We start from the raw sequence: 21,354 nt of genomic DNA on the forward strand, positions 1-21,354 counted from the left end.
GAGGTGCGAGACGTGGCCTGGCTGCTGGGGGTCGACGTAACGTCGGCGCCGTGAAGTTAGTTTATGCCGAAAACGCTATGTATCGTACGTCCGAACGGAGAAAAAAATATCGGACGAAAGCGTTACGGTGGGGCCCACCACCCATCCTTCCCGCAACCTCCTCTCAACCTTATCCTCTTTTGCTGCTCGCTCTTCTGCTTCACAAAAAAATTTCCCATTTTACGAGCGAGGCGGCGAGAAGGTTGTGCGCCGCCGCAACTTCCTTGCCGCGATCCTCGGCGATGGCGGGCGACACGCCCACAACAACGATGTCGGCGGCGGCAACGACGATGTGAGCGCGAAGGATCCTCCCCGGCGGTCCACCTCCCAGCTCTCCTCGATAGTCCAACACAAGCGGCGGCCGGATGCCAATAGCGCGGTGGAGTCGCCGCAGCCGCCGCTGGACGAGGCGCCCAACTCACCCGAAGGCAGTAGCACCAGTAGCTGGAGGTTCCCTTTCCCCTTGCCGGCAAGGCAGGCAGGCAGCACCGCCGCAGGAACACTGGCATGGGCACCAGCGGTGATGGGATCTCAGAATAGAAGAAGGCAGAGGTGTGTTTGTTTTGGGAATTTTAGTGAAGTTGCATATTATTTGTATCTTTGTTGCACTTTGTTCTATTAAGTTGTTTCGTTCTGTTTTGATTCTTTGTTGCATACATCGATTTTTGGTGTTGCAATCCGTATGTTCGACTATTGATTTGGTTGAAACAATTTTGATCAAGCATTGAAACATTTTTTCTCTGCTAGTGAAACTTTCACTCATTGTTGCATATATAGATTTTTGGTGTTGCAATCGGTATGTTTGACTATTGATTTAGTTGAAATAATTTTTCTGAAACACTGAAACATTTTTCTCTGCTAGTGAAACATTTAAAACATTTTAATTACTGAAACAATTTTTATCAAAAGATGAAACATGTGAAACATTTCTGAACAACACAGTGCAACACCGTCCGATGATTTCCATAATATCGGACGTCCGATTTGTAGCAGCCTCCAGTTTATGCTGGTGAAATGGATTGATGGCTGGACGGACCACGCGTGCGCGGCAGCGTAATTCGGTAATAGGGCATGACAATTAATAACAGTCTTCTCAGAATTGTTAACTTCACATGACAAGATTGATGAAGGGTAGTTCTCTCCAGACAAATACTCCCTCCGTCCAAAAAAAAAGGCAAACCGTGAATTCCTGTGCCAATGTTTGACTGTCCGTCTTATATGAATTTCTTTTATAATTAGTATTTTTATTGTTGTTAGATGATAAAACATGATTAATACTTTATACGTGACTTATCTTTTTAAATTTTTTCATAATTTTTTTAAATAAGACGAACGGTCAAACGTTGGACACGGAAACCAGTGTTTGCCTTTTTTTGGGACGGAGGGAGTACACCAGAAGGCCAGTTCACTTAATGGATATGAAAACTGGCAAAGGAACTTGATTTTAGGCGATATAGATTCGAAATGACAGCTTCTCGCACAGGTGTTGAATAGGCAATTAGCAAGGAGAAGAAAAAGTTTTTCAATCCAGGAGTTCTAATCTCTCCTCCTCGCCTTGTTTAGTTCGCGAAAAGAAAATTTTTGGTATTACATTGAACGTTTGACCGATGTCGAAAGGTGTTTTTGGAAAAAAAAAACTAATTTCATAACTCACCTAAAAATCGCAAGATGAATTTATTAAGCCTAATTAATCAATCATTAGCACATTTGAGTTACAGTAACACTTATAGCTAATCATGAACTAGTTAGGCTCAAAAGATTCGTCTCGCGATTTTCATTTAAACTGTGTAATTAGTTTTTTAATCTATATTTAATGCTCTATGCATCTGTTAAAAATTCAATGTGACGTTTTTGCTAACAAAAATCAGAAACTAAACCAGGCCTGATATGAGAAAGATAAAAGAATAGACAGACAAAGATGATTCTTATGTATGCCAACTACTTAATATGTACACTTAACATTTATGAAAGGAAAACACTGATGCACACGAAAGGAGAAAAGTAAAGATGTTGGTAGATTTATCGGCTAAGTGCCGATCAGTTAGTTGGGAAGGGATAAATTCCACTTATCCGTTTCCTAACAAAAATTAAGAGATAGAAGTACTATGATCGGTTAAATCAATCTCCTAACCGAGTTGGACATATAATCCAATCCCTCTCAGTACCTAATATAAAGAGATTAAGTGCACGTGAGAAGGGACGACATACTCTCTGACATTACCATAAAACCATAAGGCTGTGTTCATTTGGGTGTGTTAGGAACAAATCTCCTGTGCATGGAAAACGGATTGGTCAATTAGCACGTGATTAATTAAGTATTTATTATTATGTTTTGAAAAATGGATCAATATGATATTTTAAAGAAACTTTCGCTAAAATTTTTTTTATAAAAAACGCACCATTTAGCGGTTTGAAAAGCATACATGCGGAAAACGAAGGAGGTGAGCTGGGGAAAGAACTCAGCCTAAATCACCCATTCAACTTAGCACTAGAAGGGGTTCGTGAGACGATGTCGGGAAACCCTCGTTGGTGAAAGTAAGAGAAGAGAAGAGAAACCAAATTAAGAAGGAATGAAGAAAAAGAAGAAACAAATGGTGAAAATAAATACCGATAGCTTCTCAAGCAGGTCGGTATATTAAAAATTATGCATTAAGCGGAGGTGATTATGGATCGGCCAAATCATTAAGATCTTATAAATTTAAACTCCATCATTGTAGTTTCAGAGCCTAAGTTTAGCCTACTTAATCTCTCATCGTCCCTGTTTAAGCCATATGTGCCCCTTTGAAACCTCCAAAATTTATTCGGCTTGAAGAATTTTAAGTTAACAAGGAAGATAGCCCGCGCATTCACGCGGGCATGTGTCGTACGCTAAGTTTGAGATATTTATAAGAGCGAAATATTAAACAGAGAATATCTACCATGATTTCTCCATAAATTGTTTTGATCTGTATTAATTGCTTTTATAATTTTCTAACCTATTAGTTTTATACTGTATAATATTTAAATAATATCTATAAGCAATTATTTGTAATCTTCTTTATCATTTGAAATTAAGGTAGACTTATTTTTTAAAAAAACATGTCAACGAAAGTAAAAATAAGGTGTTTTTGAAATTGCATATCTATTATCATAGTTCATTAAAGGATTAATTAGATGGAACATGAAGCTCCACTAAATGTTTGGGTTTATATAGTCTAATATGATTGATGTAGTTTAAGAGACGATCATATATGAACATTTCTTATAGGGTGGGTGAGAGGCTCCATGCAGCCTAATATGAATACGATAACGACGAAATATAATTGCGCAATAATATTTTGAAAATACCATGTACCACGAATGCATTCTTATTTTTTTATGTAAGATAGATCTAACCATTATAACTAATAATTTACCAGTTTAAAAGGCATAGGAGTATTGCAGAAATGTAGCTTAAAAATTATGGTTGTTTTAATATCCAACTTTATTGCGAAGTGAGCGCACCTCAACTGGTTAGGTTTCTTATGGTGGAACTTGCCCACCCAAGTTCAAGTCCTAGATTTGACATGGGTGTTCGTATTTATGACTAATTATTCTTTCAGTGGTAGGTGACATACCATCGATAGCGAGACGCCGTGGTAACTTCTTCAATCTCAAAATGTACCGGCTCAGTGGTCGGTGACGTACCCATCGACAGCGAGGCGTCATGGTAGTCTTTTATATTCTTTCTGTTTTAGTTTTATAGCTAAGAGAGAGGGAAGGGACGCTAAAATCTATTTGATTTTTTCTTAAAAATGTATGGATTTTTGAATAATAGCTAGTACGTAGAATATGTATGATCCAAAGTAATGATTTTTTTTTAATAATATAGTTAACTTGGTTCTTTAATTTTAAATTTTATAGTAAATAATCTAATTTATCTCCTACTTAGGCTACATTCGATCTCTGCTACATTTGATCTCATCGGTTGAGCTTATGTAGGGCACACAAAACGACATAGGCCATTAGCGCATGATTAATCAAGTATTAAATATTACAAACATGAAAATAATTTTTTTAAAAAAAATGTATTGAATGTATTTGCACAACACGCATAGTTTAGTAGTTTGGAGAACATGCTCAAGATAAATGAGGGAGCCAATTTGATAAGCACTTTACAGCTCAACCTTAAAATTGTTACTTATGTACTTAAAAAAAATATGTACAAATCAAATGCGTATATCAATGTTACGTATTTTGTTCCATTCTTTTCGTGAGTAGCGAAGTACGGAAGTACGTATACGTACGTGTGTGTGTATATATATATATATATATATGTGTGTGTGGAATGCCTTTTAAATAAACTAGGAAGGTAGCCCGCGCATTCGCGCAGGCATGTATCGTGTGCTGCATTTGAAAACGGATTATATTTATCAGATAGCCTCTGCCATGTTTTGGAAGTACATTTCCTCAGCAAATATTTTTCGTTGACATCACGTTGATAATTTCTCTATGCTATATACTATATAGTATTTAATTAATCTGTATAAGCAATTATCTATAATCTTCATCATCATCTAAAAAGGAGTTAGACCTAGTTTGTTTAGAAAACATGTTTATTAAATTAAAAGCAAGGTGTTTTTTTCTTTTTTTTTTGTTGAATGCTTTGGGCCCTGATGGTGAAAACATAAGACAGCTAAATTCATTGTTCCTTTTCCCCTACCATATGATTTTCATGCAGCTCCTAGTCACCGTGTTGAGATGTGGTCATTGCACCTATGGAGGTTGTCTTGTGATTCATCGTACTTGTGATCACTTTTTTTGTCAAGCTTAGTTACTCCTATTTTCATTTCTTGTTATATCGTAAAATCTAAATGGACTCCAAAGTTAATCATTAAAGTATATATGTACAACAAAAATATATTTGCAGACAATTAATGTTCATATATAGGGATGATTCACCTTTTGAATGATCTATGCACAAAGAAAATAAACGGAATTACCCGAAATGCTTAGAAGGCCAGAACAACACACTTGAACATATAACAATGATATACTAATTAAAAGTGCATTAAGCACCATCTAAAGTCAATTAGATGGTAACATAGTTTAGAGCAGATACACGAAAGATCATTTAGCTTGCTTGGATTATTTTAGCACATTTTTAAAAAAAATCATGAAGTAATCAGATATTCTCTAACTAAAGCCATTGGATTTTCGATGCATTGGTGCTTTGGACTTCATATTTTAGTTAGTCCTATTTGCTTAGATAGTGTATATCTAATTTAGCTATGCATGTTTGACAAACAACATATGATGATGCAACCTGTATTGGATTATTTCGTAATTCTTTTACAGCAATTCAAATGACATGTAAAAGGGCAGGGATGTTCTTCCTTAATAAAAAATGTTTCATAGTTCACTTTGAAAATTTTGTTTGGATAACTATTGATTTAATTTAGCTATACATGTTTGCAGAATGATGTATAGTGATGTAATATGTGCAGCAAATTTGTTTAAGGTAATTCAATCATATTTGGATGGTATGCAAAGCGCGCGGGATGAATGTGGCTGAATGTCATATTTTGTACATAGGAAAATATAAGGATACGGATCTTAAATTCTTAGTTTAATTATAAACAGAGCAACAATTATATTAGAAATCAGGCGTAGATTAAAAATTATGGTTGTTTTAATATATTAATTATTTCTCTTTTAGCTTACTCATACCCAAAAATAGGGATGGGATTAGCAGTGGTCTTCACGCATGTGAAGGGGGCGAGGAGGTAGATGCGATTTGTTTTTATAACTTCTCCAAATAATGTAACTTAAAACCAATGATAACAGGTTTAATTTTTTCTCAAAATTTCTAAGATTATTTATGATTTTCAGGACAAGACATGTGGCGGCGTAAGATTTTTCGTAAATTAAATTTAATGGTTGAAAATAATGGTCCATGAATTTAATTGAAATATTTTATAATTTTAAAATGTGACATATGGTGACTTAAGTGTGCTCTAAAGGTGTTTAATTGGTTTTTATTACGTAGACTGATTTAATATGAATAATACATGTTTTCATTCTATTATAATTTTTCATTTTCATTCAGTTTCCATGCAAAGGAGTATTTTAATTTTTATATAGTAAAATACAACTATAATGGATATTGAATTATTCAATTAATTTTAAATAAAACAATAGTTAAAATAAATGAAAAAAAATAAAATATAATTTTAGAAATTATAAGCCATTTAGCTTTTTTTTTAATATTAGGTTGTTAGATAAAAAATATAAGGCGAGAGATTAGAGGAAGTATATGTATAGCAGGACGAGAGATAGAGATTTTTTTTCTGAGACATATTCCAACGGATCCTAGTCTTTAGTTATCTATTTTTAAAATATAGATATAATTTTAGATCTATTAGAAAATGTGTTGGGTGTTGTATTTACTAATATAAGCTAAATGTTGCCAATCATATGGTTTAAAAATCTAATTGTATCGTGTGACCAATAGGTAGTTGCTAGCAGCATATGACCCAAAGAAATACATTTATTTTAAATGTAGTTAATGTAGGTATTGAATTCTAAATTTTATTGTAAATAATCTCATGCTGTGCATAGATAAAAAAAATTGCTATTTAGATGGTATAGTTGTTGAAAATAATTTATTACAAAATATGTTTTTCAATATTAATTAAGAAAATGCTTGAAAATAGGAGGGCATGTCGCCCTCATGTATTAGGGTGAGGGCAAGGATATATGATACATAACTACGTACATATACCTAACGTAATGTAATGGATGGCAGCGGTGGGGTGTGGGCCTTTCTTTTTCTTTTTTTTTAAGTAAGTCCGATGGTAGAAAATATGGGTCCACTGTATATTAGTGAAAGTCGATGGCTAGATGTTTTGTTTTTTCTATAATTTGCTAGAGTGAGACATGGTGAGATGAGAGCATTTGTAGAATGCCATATTTTTAACGGTTTAAGAGTGTTTGTAGAATGCCATATTTTTAACGGTTTAAGAGTGTTTCTAGGATGTTTAATAGACTTTTAGTATATTATAGATTATCAAACAACTAACTATTATATATCAGCCCCATACGTCGTGATGTATTTAGGACCACAATATAACTTTTATAATTTAATTAAAGTACAACGGAATCACAAATTGGATATATAATTTAAAAATAATTTAGAAGATAGTTCGAGGAACATTGATTGGATATTTTATATTATTATTATAGATCTTAGTTTAACTATATATATTTATATTTGTGTTGTAGTTTTTTTAGAAAACAGATCATCGATTTTTATGATGTATTATTTTATTATCTTTTCTATGTACGTGCGTACTGTTTTTTTCTTTTCTTTCCAGTGAACAGTACGTAAACTATTTGTTTTGTTTTTGTGTAGGTAAGTACGCACGGGAGAAGGACGTGGTTTGCATCGTATCAACTTGTACGTACATGGCAACAATAGTAGTGCTTAAATCATACAAAGAGAAAGTTATTATTTTTTAATAATAGATCTAATCCAATGGTGTAAAATGGCGGATCCACCAATTTAAGTGAAAATCGATGGTGGGATTTGATAATGCCATGTGGCGGTCTAGGAGCATTTGTAGTACACCACGTGGCGGCTTATGAGCGTTTGTAGTGTTAAATAGACCATAGAATTTATATACTAAATAAAAATGACTGTCATATTCAAACAGAAATCACTTTGTCTCAATTTTATGTAAACTCGCCTATCACCATCCTCCGCAAGATTTTTTTTTCTTTTATTATACATCTAATTCACCTATGTATGTTTATGGATAATATACGAAGGAATAATTTATATTGTTGAAATTATTTGTGCTAATTGTTAATGCTATTTACATGAGAACGACATAATTAAAAATGATATTATATGGTTCCATATGACATTTTCGATTGTACGTATGTATATATATTTTTTCTAGTGAATAGTAATATGTCGTACGCACTTACTTTTTTCCTTTTTTGAACAAATATTTTTCTCTCATATGGGGTAGGGTATGCGTATATGTATTCATGGAGTGAGTATGTACACGTTTATATGAGCGCCTATGATTACCTTTACAATATTTTAAAAAATCTTTCAAAAAAATTGGTGGGATGGCGTGAAGTGGCGCCATAGCGGCGTTGATTCTTTGATAACATCGCCAGGAGTGGTTGCTATATACATGTATAATTTGAAGAAAACCTTAGGGCTATAAAGAGAGAAACAGAAAACTACCAAGATGGGACAGATCGTATGCACTCTTCTCTTTTTCTTCTTTTCGATATCTCTTGTGTGCATACGTACATAGGGATAGATTAGCTGATTTTTAGAAGCAAGGGATTAGAATATATCTAATCTAATGGTTGAAAATGGATTCATCGGTTTAAGTGTAAATTGATGACCAGATGTTTTGCCTTTTTTTCTTATATTTAGCGTCACATAGCATCTTAGGCTGTGTTCGGCAGTGACTGTTCCCATCCTCTCCTCCTCGTTTTCCACGCGTACGCTTTTCAAACTACTAAACGGTGCGTTTTTTTGCAAAAAGTTTATATACGAAAGTCGCTTAAAAATCATATTAATCTATTTTTAGAAAAAAATAGCTAATACTTAATTAATCATGCACTAAATACTGCTCCGTTTTGCGTGCCAGGTAGTGAGGGTTGGGAACCCTCACTCCCGAACGCAGCCTTAGGAGTATTTGTAGGAGTGTAGGAATGCTATTACTCATACTCACAATCTATTGTAGTCAACTATTATTTGATGTGGCTTGGTGGCACTCTCTATTTATCTATCATTTGTTCATACATGCCCTTAGCCTGAGTTTGGAACTGAGAGTTCCCAGCTCTCCTCACTCATTTTCCGCACACACGTTTCTCAAATGGCTAAATAGTGTGATTTTTGCAAAAAAAAATTCTATTGGAAAGTTGCTTTAAAAAATCATATTGATATATTTTTCAAGTTTTTTTAGGATAATACTTAATTAATCATGCGCTAATAAACTGCTCCATTTTCCGTGCCAGCGGGAAACATTCCCAACTCTAACGAATGAAAAGCAGCATTAGTATTGTCCTTTATCCTCTGTGCTTCATGACAAACGTGTTCATTGGATGTCAGCTAATTATTAGACGCAATGTGCATGGATACCATGTAAGCAATATGACTTGGCAATTGGTGGATAGTGGTTTGTATATAGAACTTAGGGATAAATTAGTGGGGACATTATTGAAAAATTATATATTGTATGCTACATATTAGTTTTAGTACATACGTAATATATTTATAGTTAAGTTCTAAAACACTACCGAATTGCTAAATGGTGTGTATTTGAAAAATATTTTCTATACAATTTTTTTCAAAATCAAATAAATTCACTTTTGAGTTTATAATATTTAATACTTAATTAATATTGCGCTAATAACCTACATCGATTCGTGTGCCCTGGACATGCTCAACCAATGAGCTAGATGGAACGAAGGCTAAGTAGGAGATAAAGAACATCAATATGGTGTCAAAAGAATATATTTGTTCTTTAATTTTCTAATAATATATGAATAGAGAAAACACAAAATACATGAAAAGTACATTTATGATAAATTTAGAAGTGTCATTTTGATATATGTGTATTTTTTATTGTTGGAGTTATTTTTTTCGAAAATATAAGTCGTATCTAATTTAACTATTATATAATCTACATTTTTCAATTCATTTATGTTTTTCATGGATTTTTCGATGACATGTGTCTAATTAGAATACAACTCGAAATAACATATTCCCTCTATCCAAAAATATAATAATTTCACTATGAATCGGGACTAATACTTGTTCAGAATTATAGTTAAAAGTTAGAATGTAGTACATGAAATAGCATAGTACATGTGTATTATTATTCATTATGGTTTTACTATATTTTTATTGTTTTGTTGTTATTTGGTTGTCACGCAAATGTCAAAAGTATGTATATCTTTAAAGTTAGAAGAGTATTTTCTTATATGTGGATTTAATGGTTTCACCGGTTAAATGTTATGGATCTACAGATTTAAATGCAAATTAATAGGTAATTGTTTTCTTTATAATATTTTTTTAAAAAATTAAAATATTAGATAGAATATAGGAAGGTGAGAGAGAGGATTATTGGACGATGGAGGAAGTGTGCGTGCTCATGTGCGTGCACGGGGTGTTCGGAGGGATTAGTATGCTTTTGAACTAATCTAAATAGGAAAAAAAAAAGATGTGCAAACGGGAGTACATAAGTACGTACATACGTTTGTTTTTCTTTTTTGGCAGGAATACTATGCACATACTTAATTGGTAGTTTCTGATAGATATTTTCCGGAATACTTACGTGTATTTTTTAGTAGATGTCAATGTATATAGATCTAATTAAAATTGGTATAAAATATCAGGTCCACCAATTTAAATGAAAATCAACGGCAAGTATAGATCTAATCTAACAGTATGAAATAACGGGTCTACTAATTTAAATGAAAATCGACGGTGAGAATAGACTGTGCCACGTGGTGGACTAAGAGCGTTTAAAGATAGAACGTTTAAAGAGTATTGATTGGATACTTTATTTTTATATTAATTTTCGTAAATTTATAGAGTAGTATATTTTATTTTTAAATTGTAGAAAATCCTAATTTATCTACCATCGTTTTTTTAATGCACTACGTATCTATGTTTACTTTTTTTTTATTACGCAGCTTCTTTTCCTGTTGTACGTAATTACGGAATACTTTTTGATTGGATACGTATACGGAGTTTTTGTTTGGTTTCCCGGCCCACAGTAAACATGAGAAAAGTATTAGTTTCTTTAAGAAAATAATACATCCAATCTAATGGTCTAAAATATCGGGTCCACCAATTTAAGTGAAAATCAACGGTGAGATTAAACAATGCTATATGGCGGTCTAGGAGCGTTTTTAGGAGCGCCACGTGGCGGCTTAGGAGCGTTTGTAGGAAGTTTAATGGACTTTTAGTATATAATAGATAGATAATAGAAGATATAATCTAATGGTTTAAAAAAGTGGGTCCACCGAATTAAATGAAAATCAAGGTTGGATGTTTTTCTATTTTCTCAAAATTTGTAAGTTTTTCTCTTATTTATTAGAGCGTCACATGATAGCTTAGGAGCGTTTGTTGGTGTACCACGTGGCGGTTTGAACTAATAGGATTAAACGTGATTGACTCACTAAGTACGAAATTACCATTTTTAAATAACGTTTATGATGTTAGGCCATTCATCTTCTTTAAAATCCATGCGGTTTTTTTCTTACGAGGGTATCACAGCACATCTCACATTAGAGAAATGTTTTAGTTAGGTGAATAGTAGGAGTACTTATGTAGACAGGATTTATTTTAGCTATTTCCCTGATGAATAGTACTACTATTGTATTTATATGTACACATGATTTTTTTTATTTGGGGGCATTATTTTCTAATAGATATGATCTAATGATACAAAATAATCCACCGATTTAAGTGAAAATCGAGGGTTGGATGTTTTTTTTTAAAATTTGTAGGGTTTACTATTATAATTACATAATTTTTATACTTAGATAAATGATCAAATATATGCTGAAATGTCAATAGCATAAAAAAACAGATCATGTGATATAAATATATTGTAGGGTATTACAGATGAAAATAAAACATAAAAGGAAAAAATAGGAAGTAAAAAAAGGATGGGTACGTACGTAACCTGCTTACTAACTGGATGTGGCCGCAGGCGTACATACATGTGGTAGATGGGAGGGGGAACTAACTTTTTTTTAATCTAATCTAATCCAATGGTCTAAAATAATGGACCCACTGGTTTAAGTGAAAATCGACGGCTAGATGTTTCTAATATATTAAAATGCCACGTGGCAGCATATGAGTTTTTAGGAGTCCCACGTGGCGGCTTGAGAGCGTTTGTAGGAAGCTTAATGGACGTTTAGTATATAATAGATTAGCCCGGATTAATTAGAATTTAAGCTCTACTGTTATTCCATGTCTTAGCTTGATTTTACTAGGTCCTTACTTAGCAGTAGAAGATCTTAATGATTTAGCCTATGCATTAACTAGACTGAACTTGTCCGAAATTAAAAAAAGGATAAACTAAACCGAAATTCCCAAATTAAGAAGAGGCGGGTAAACTAGATTGAAACTCCCAAAATTGGGAAGACGCAATAAACCTGATTGAAATGTCTCCAAATATTCCAAAACTGAATAACTCTAATTCAGTTAAACACTAAATCCTAAAAAATTTCCCAAATCAGAATCAAAACATCACGAATCAAGGCAGTGTGGGTTTTCATCAGGAAGTGGCATCACGCCCATGTTGTGAGGTGGAGCAATACACTTGTCCACTCAAAAAAACACACACTTAGAAACAATACACTCGTCTTAAAAACAACACCCAGATGAGAAGTGTTTACAATCAATTCCGGCTAGTCTAACCGCCGCCTATGGGCCAGTATGACAGGCGCGTGGGGCCGGTCTGACCGGTGGTGTGTGGCAGGTCAGATCGTCAAAGTCCGAATTCGGGTTGAATTTGCCGGGTCTCGAGTTTCCTTGCATGGAAAGGTACCTTTTGAGTTCTAATTGATCTCTACCCAAAATTTGACGTGGATGAAGATCTGTAGTAGGCAAGACCGGCCAATCCCTATATGAGGGCCTAGGCCGGTTAAATGGAGACAATCTACTTTCAACAAAATTAGCCAATGGAATCGCTTTTTCAATAAGCAATTACTTTTTCGCTTCATTTAGCCTAGTTTTGTTCATCTTTGTCGATTTGCCGTAAATTGTCTGCCTTCGCCACGAGTGTGCGATTATCCATTTGTAGTTTTGTCCCGTAAACTTTACATTCGCCCACGAGACGGGTAGTTATCTTCAAATCGATTTAACTCGGCTTTGAGGCTGATTTGATCTCTAAATCGGCTCCGCTAGCTAGTTTAGTCTTACAAAACTCATCTTGATTTAGCTTTTACTAGATCAGGGTGGCTGGTGACTCCATATCACCGCAAAGCTTTAGGTGTCCCGATCGTGATTATCTTCTTGCCAAACAAATTGCCAACATAATTTTTGGTGATTTTGCTGGGGTTGACTATATTAACAATTTAACATCAGGACCTAATGGAAAATGGAATTTTCCATGGTAATTTTATTTTTGTCGGCAAACCCTGTTGATCCACCCACAAGGAAATAATTTCTGACGGTTTTAGACCTGCAAGGTAACTATCAAGTGTGGTAGTGATGGAAGGCTTTGGGAAACTCGGTATACTCACTGTCGGGAATCGTGGAACGAATTGAAGATTTCAATCTTTATTACTTACTACCCCCGTCCCATAAAAATTACATTTCTTGCTAATTTAGGACAAAATAATAGAATTAGAAATGACCACAATAACCTTATTTAATGAACCCACTACATGCACACACTCCATATATACAAATAATTAAAAGGAAGTTTGAGAGAATTAACCTATATAATTAGCATACTTAATAAAATTACAAGCATTAGCAGCCTAAATTATGTGAGATGGAAGGAAACTTATATAGATGAATCAATTGGTTGGGCCCCACATGGCTAGAAATACAATTTTTGTGGGACAAAGCCTTGGAGCTAGAAATACAATTTTTATGGGACGGAGGGAGTACGTGCATCTGCTGGAAGAGGCCAAAATCAAGGAAATCGTGCTGGCAAGAAGTTACCAGCATATCAGGTTGGGCTAGAATTTGGCGCCGGCGGCCCATGGTTGGTATATAAGCAATTCTTGCTCAAATTGTTAGTTTTATACACTCGCTTTTGTATGCATTCTTCTTTTCTAGTTGTAATTCTTCTCCTTTACTAGCAATTACATAATGGGAAGAGTTTCACTAGAAATGAAGTTACACCCAACCTCTACTTCTACCGGTGGGATGCACACGGCCTAGAAAAGAAAAATAAAAACCTAAGACATTGATGCATATCATTCTCTTCCCACAACTCAAACCCAACCAAGACAAGGACATAAAGTATAATGCCAATCTCTGGGAACTGTTTGTCCCATCATTTTTCATTTTCTTTATTTGTCGTATAAACTACTTGGACTGTTTGAGAGGAGAGGAAAAGAGAAGAATTAGAAGATATTAATTAAGTATTAATTATTTTAAATTTCAAAAATAGATTAATCTGATTTTTAAAGCAACCTTCATATAGAAGTTTTTTACAAAAACGTACCGTTTAGTAGTTTGAAAAACGTGCGCGCGGAACACGAGACTCAATCTCCCCTATCTCCCCTGAACAGGGAACGAACGATGTTGTGTCTCTTAGGACAGAAGACAAATATGTAAATCTTTTCTATTATATAAAAAATATGATGGACACGTAATCTTCCAAGAAAGATCAATTTTTTGGCTGCATGTCAGCCACTAAATCACCAATAGAGTAGGTTGTGCATTTGCTAGTATGTCAACATAGCTCCGTATTCCTTCACACTCGATGTTTCAACAGAAACATAATGTGGAACAGGGAAGTTACTGTTTGCAAGGCACGAAAGCTTATGCAATGTTGTTCACTGTGATGAACACTATCTGCAATAATCAGAGCAAGCATGGAGAGCAGCCTGACCATGCTATATACTTATTGAGTGATCAGTGATGCAATCTAGTGTATTGGAAATTGGAGTAAGTACCAAGGATTGGGAACATGGGAGATCAGATTTTGTCACAAGGGTACGGCTCATTGTGTATCTCTCTCGGAGGGGTGACGGCGGCGCAGCGCAAGGCTTCATATCCGGTGGTGCCGTGACCGGATCCAGCACCCCCTGGCTCAATGGGGCGTGGAGGAGGCTGAGCGGCGGCGCGCATGCTGGTGGCCGGTGCCGAGGAGGCCGGAGTCAGCACAGCGGAGTTGGCCCTCGTGCGGCCAGATTGGGAAGGGGCAACGGTGAAGCTTGCAGCAAGCGGGCGGCTTTGACGGCGCTACTTCTCGTGACGATGGCAGAGCTCATGGTGATAGCGGCCGGTTGGAGGCGTGGGGTGGAGTGGGGTAGCGCTCCCATGGCCGGTGGTGGAGGAGGACAATTATGAAGGCTGCACGAAGCGTGGGGTGTGCGACGGCAGGGAGGCCAGCAAGGAGCACGGCGCCGTGGCTTGTAGCTGGCGTGCGCAGCACGGAGGTTGAAGCGGTGTGACAGCCGTGGGTGGGCCGGTACGGTGCGCCGGCGAGGCTACCGTGGTGGGAGAATGGAGGCGATGCTCTACCTTGTATTTTTTTTCTTTCGTTACCTTGGATTTAAGTTAGTCTCTAAGAAGAAGAAATCCAAGCTATTCTCGAGCTCAAGTGCTAGAGGCTGAACTTGCGAGGGAAAAAGAAGAAGCGGCAGAACTTCGCGGTCACATTGCTATCCAAGATAAGAACGTGCATGCCTCGGAGTTGAAGGCAGAAGAGTCTCAATTAATAGCGAAGGAAACAAGTGGCTCAGATTGTATACTTGTAGAACAGGACATAGGAAACCCGTGATCTCCTTGGTTCATTGCTCTTCGACTGAAACGGTCAATGAATCTTCTACTTCCCTCATTACGTTCAAAAACTCCTGTTAGCTCATATATATATTTTCCAATGCTATTAAGTTCGACTCAATTCTGTCTTTGGGAACATGTGACATTTTGGTTTGGCATGTAATACTAGTACTTTGCTGCCCTCGAGCAGTTGTCAACTTTCTTAAGTGAAGTCCATTTAGCAACCAACGCATCATCTGGTGATAACAGATATAATTTAATTTTGTCATACATAGTACGATGATATTCATTCCAAACAAGAACATCTGGTGCTCGTTTATCTGGTGACATTTCCGTTCATTAATGGAACGATTCAACAGATTGTCTGGTGAACAAAATCGAGTTGCGCTTGGCCCAATACGTGTTGGACCTAAAATGGGCCTCTAGTATTTCTTGATGACCCAAATCTTCAAAATGGTCCATAAAATGGGCCTCCAATTCAATCCAGGCCATGTCACAATGTTCCGCCACGTAGGTTCCACGTGATCGAAAAGGAGTAACCATGTCAACACCGGTCACATCGCAATGGTCAACCACGTAGGAACCATGTCATCACACTATCCATGCGGTGCCATGACATCAACTAGTTCATGACGATTTGGACAATCGCAAACACTATGACGACGATGCCTATTCTTCATGAACATCTGTGATCTGTGGCTCGGATTTTGTCGAGTAGTTAATCCCAGATGGAGCTTCTGCAACGACGCCCTTTCAACACAAGGTTGTCACTTAACACGACTTGTGATGGAATTTCGCTAGTTTCTGATGAAAGTGTCACAACAAGGATGGACAGAAATGTTGTAATGTAGAATATCACCCTTTACCAAATAGAACTAGGCATCCCAAATTCGATGTAGGCAGACAAGACCTTACCACGCCCGAATCGAACTACAGTCCTTCCTAAAATGGGCAGAATTCTTTCCTTATCTATACTTGGGATTACCTTCTTGTATAGAAGTAGGTATGTGGTATTCCCCGTCATGAAAGCTCTACGGGTATACAAGGTATGCCATATTCATAACACAGATACAACCTCAACAGTTCTTCGAGTCCTTCCGACCAGAATGTAGGATCGAACACAAGAAACCAAGCCTACTAGAGGGGGGTGAATGGTAGGGAAAACCAAAAACCCAAAAACTTTTAGCGGAAATAAAAGTTACCCTCAAATCGATGGAAATCTCGACTTAGTCCTGTCGCCGCCGGTCGGATTGTTTGCACGCCGCCAATCTAACCACCGCCTTGTCGCTGGTTGAACCGTCGGTATGTCACCGGTTAGACCGCCGAACTTGATGAAACACAAATCTAAGAACTCTCAAAATAGATGACAACTTTATTGCTTCTCTCTGTGTTTACAAAGTGCAACAACATCACTCCTTACAAAAATATCGAGTAAACTCGAAACCCTAACTAAACTATCAACTCTACGCTCTGAAAAACGATACCGGGAGGCCACCCCTCCCTCTCTATTTATACCGAAAAAACCTCCTACTCAAAGTAGGAGAACAACTCCTAGTCACACTAGGACTCTATCCAAATTACAATCTCCTAAAGCCTGCAGCCTCACAACCGACTACAGCCAATCCGTGTCCTAGCCAACCCGACATGGACACATGTCCGTCTCATACGAAGTCCTGGTCAGCCTCGGTCTCCTGCCATGGCGCCGCTCCTGCCTTGGACTCTCCGAGCCAAAACACATGTATATGCATACATGCATCCATGTACTGCCAACCACTACAGTACACTTGCATGCATTGATCAATACCACACATATGCATGCTACGGTACCACGTGTACTATAGCACCATATACTCTTCCTCAATTTCTCACTCCAGTCTCCTTCGCGAATACCGGCACTTGCACGCATACCTCGTGAAGCCCGTTGCGAAGATCTCTCCCACACGATGTCCATCCACCGCGTGCCATCTCGTATCCAACTTCGTCACCCGGTATCTTTGACCATCTGGACCTCAACTCCTCCCTGAGTTTAGTCCCGATCCACACCGTTGACCGAAGTTGACCTCCAAGAATCCTGACTCTAGTCACCTTCTCACATGGTATCCCTACCGCACTAGACCTCTGTTTCTCCCTGAACATAGTCCCAGTCCTCACCATTGACTAAGGCTGACCTCAAGTCACCTGCACACAATCAGACAAAACAACCGTTTCTGGGCACAGATATCACAACCTGACCCACATTAGTCATACGCACTCACACCAACATCCACACATACTTTCAAACCAATTCGTTGATTAAATCATTTGCATAGCCAATTGTTCATCACAAATATTAATCATGACAATGATTTCACACAGAATGTGTCGCCTGCAAGGTTTATCCTCTGTTTTGTCAACAACCGGATGTCTTGGAATGGCGTGCATTTGTTGGCAGGCACTATGATCGGCGTGCATCAACGCATGATCTGGTGTATCTGGTGAAGGCTAGTACATGCCTAACTCTGTTGTCGCGCAAAATGTTAAGGAATTCCTATAGCGTGTTTTGGATTTAGTAGTAATTTTGCGTTGATACACTGACATGTGACTGTGCCACAAACTATAGATACAGAAATGGATTGTTGGCGAAACAATGTGCGTAACAATAAATAGAACACAATATTACCAATTGGCTGAAAAACAAACTACTCCCTCCGTTTCACAATGTAAGTCATTGTAGCATTTTTCACGTTCATATTGAATTTAATCAATCAATAATTTTCTGACTGCACGCAAGCTAGTTGAATAACAAAGATATGTTTTGCTGTATGTGGTGCAGGCATACATCTTTATCCTTTCAGTTTTTTTCTTTTTTTTTTGCGATGATCTTTATACTTTTAGACCCTCTGTGCAAGAATAAAAGGCACCCACAATTTTAGATAAATCAACAGTTGTAGACTTTGACTAATAATTACACAAACAATATATATGTTTATTGATATTCATATGACATCATTATATTTGTATTTGGAAGTATTCTCATATGATGTCAATTTTATAGGCTGTCAAATAAACTTATGCGTCTTACATTTTGGGACGGATGGAGTATTCATTTAACCAAGCAGCCATCTCCTCTTTGAATATATCCATTGCAGGCCGTGGCAACAACATGGAGATGACGATTGACTTCTCATTTTTTTCATTCTTGAACCTGAATTGGTAACTTGTCGTATCTGGTAGATTAACAGTTGGTATACCGCCCCCAATTCGCTTAGCACATCCAATATCTAAAGTGTCCTGCCCAATCCATTTTATATCGCATGTTTCAAATATTCTCTGTACTTTGATATACGGTTTCTCATACCATAATGGCATCACATCCACCATCAATTGCATATTCTCTTCTGTCCTTATCTTGTGTTTAGCCTTGCGGACAAGTTCAATTGTGTGTTCAAGTGGGTTTGTGCACAACTCTTTGACTGTTGTCTCAACTATAGGGTACATTAGCCCATTGCCATAGTATCCCAAAGGAAGTTTTCTCCATCTCCCCCGCGCATTTATGATTATCTTTAAGAGTACATTTTGCCAAGGCTTATAGCCTAGTGCCACGGTGCGGCACCGCCACAAAACTGCAGTTAGTAACTCAAAACTTGTGATTGTTTTTGTGAGATTCAAAGGGACATTACGCCATAGGTACGACATCTGTTTTTCAGAGATGGTGAAGTATTCAGAAACCATATTTTCGGTGGGCATAGTCACCATAATGTCATCACAAGTGGCGCTCTCCAGTTCATCAAATAATGTTTGGTGTTCTTCAATGATGTGGGGTGATAAACTTGTTGCCACAAAGAGCTCCCTGTCCCAAACAGGCAGTACCGTTGGCTTTGCCTCACCACGTGCTATATCAAATATTGCTTTTAATAACTGAAATATGCCGGATCCATCAGCTATGCAATGACAATGGTAGGTTCCAAGGACAAATCCACCGCATTTGAGTTGAGTGATCTAGCAAAGAAAAAAAATTCTAATTAAAAAGATAGAAAGAAGATAATGACTTTGTATTAGTTTAAATGATTCTAAACTAGATATAACTCTATTATTACAACAATACGTGCTAGAAACTATTAAGAAGGCGACTCATGCTACATAGGTATTATAATATTAAAAATGAATTAACTTAATTAGGAAGGAATGTGGAGGGAGGAAGAGAAGAGAGAAGGTGGTGGGGCCATAAAAATAAGAAAATATCTGAGTTACAGTAAATCGAAGATATCTCTATTGTACGGATTAACTGTAGTGTTTAGTGATTAGTGTAGATGACATGGCCACCGGTAATAGGCAGCAGTGGGCTCTCTTATTAACCTTCTGTAATCCACCTGACCCATTTCTCGAACATCCATATATAAATGCAAGTAACCGTTTCGATTTTTCTTTTTGACATTCAGGTAATCGTTTAATGAAGTTACAGCACACGTGTATGTTGTTTGTACCGTGTATTTACAGTGCAAAAGTGTTCTTTTTACATTGTAACTTTTAGCTAGGTTTTTAATTAAGGTGCAAGTGATGAAGTGAATAAAAATTTTTAGATTAAGGCCAAAGTGCACACTGATAAACACATGCAGGTCGTTCAAATTATGACGTCTAGATTGTAACGCTGGATTTAATCCAACAGCTAGCATTTCCATTTTTGTATACCGGCGGGGGGCGCGGCCATATGGTTCCGTTTTCTGATATATCTATTTGTCTTTGTTGGCACATTATGTCACCCTTGGAATTAAGTAGTTAATTCTTGGTCTCAAACTGTGTGGCCTTAATCTTAATATATATCAGGAAAAAAAAATAGCGAGAAACCTTGATTTGAGGGGTTTATGCATCAAAGAGACAGAGATAGGTTTATTTTGTGACTTGTGAGGAGTGACCATCCAACACATGCTGGGTTTTTTACCTGCATGAAGAACAATGGCCTCCCAACGATGACTTTGGCATCTCCAACATCGCAAAGGAACTCATCAGATCCACGGAAAAGCGGCATCGGCGGCTCGCCCATGTCCTCGATCCGAACGTCCGCCTCCGCCTCCACGAACACCACCCCTTCGCCGGTGCACTCCACGGAGAGCTTCCCGTTGGGCAGTTCTCGCAGGCGTCCGGCCATCGGGTAGTAGTACACGAGGGCCTCGGCGAGGGCCGCCTTGATGGCGTCCGCCGGGCGGCGGCGGTGATGGTGGTGGCCGTCGTCATCATCGACCGCACGGAAGAACTCGAGGCATGGCTGGATGTAGCGCAGAAACCAGTCGTTGTCTAGGTCGGACAGCGGCTTGGTATCTCTCGGCGTCGCTCGCGCCGGTGCTACCAGCTCCGGATTCCTCCTACGCACCACGAACGAATCCTGCTTCATGGTTGTTATTCTATGTATGTACGTTTGGATATATAGGTGATATGATGCAAAAGTTAAACACAAAATGATGCTCGAGTTCTGAAAACAAATATGCATGGAAGGGTCGAATTTATACAGACTCTTGGGAATGGATCGATTGGTACGGGTCGGAGCTGCAGAAGCAAATCGTACCACCACAGAAAAATGGCGAATCAATATTTAATGCACAAATGCAGAAAGACCATAGAATATTTATTATTATGTGATCATATGACACATATACTAACATGATATCATATCTTACTACAAAGTTATAACCCACTAATTTTAAAGCTCAACATGCCACATCATCATCCACTAGCAATAATTACATATAAAACTTATGCAAACATGCAACATCATCTATAATTTATTGAATTTTACAAATCAACATCCAATCATCTTCCTTCACATTATTTTTCATAATATTTTTAACACATATATATATCAATCATTTTTA

The 21,354-nt window shown here is 37.2% G+C and overlaps 1 protein-coding gene and 1 long non-coding RNA gene across 2 annotated transcripts; one reads left to right on the forward strand and one right to left on the reverse strand.

Annotated features, from left to right (window-relative positions):
- Positions 1 to 201: 201 nt before the first annotated feature.
- LOC4352178 (uncharacterized) lies at positions 202 to 7,851 on the forward strand. Its single transcript, XR_003240148.2, has 2 exons — positions 202 to 591; positions 7,412 to 7,851. It is a non-coding gene; the product is annotated as an uncharacterized lncRNA (long non-coding RNA).
- Positions 7,852 to 18,452: 10,601 nt separating this feature from the next.
- LOC107276754 (spermidine hydroxycinnamoyltransferase 2-like) lies at positions 18,453 to 20,976 on the reverse strand. Its single transcript, XM_015763581.3, has 2 exons — positions 20,427 to 20,976; positions 18,453 to 19,486 (listed from the first exon to the last, which is right to left on the reverse strand). The coding sequence occupies exons 1-2, from the start codon at positions 20,970 to 20,972 to the stop codon at positions 18,566 to 18,568; spliced, it is 1,467 nt and encodes a 488-aa protein (XP_015619067.2). The 5' UTR covers positions 20,973 to 20,976; the 3' UTR covers positions 18,453 to 18,565.
- Positions 20,977 to 21,354: the final 378 nt, after the last annotated feature.

Source organism: Oryza sativa, chromosome 12 (assembly GCF_034140825.1).
Source record: "Oryza sativa Japonica Group chromosome 12, ASM3414082v1".
Taxonomy (NCBI): domain Eukaryota; kingdom Viridiplantae; phylum Streptophyta; class Magnoliopsida; order Poales; family Poaceae; genus Oryza; species Oryza sativa.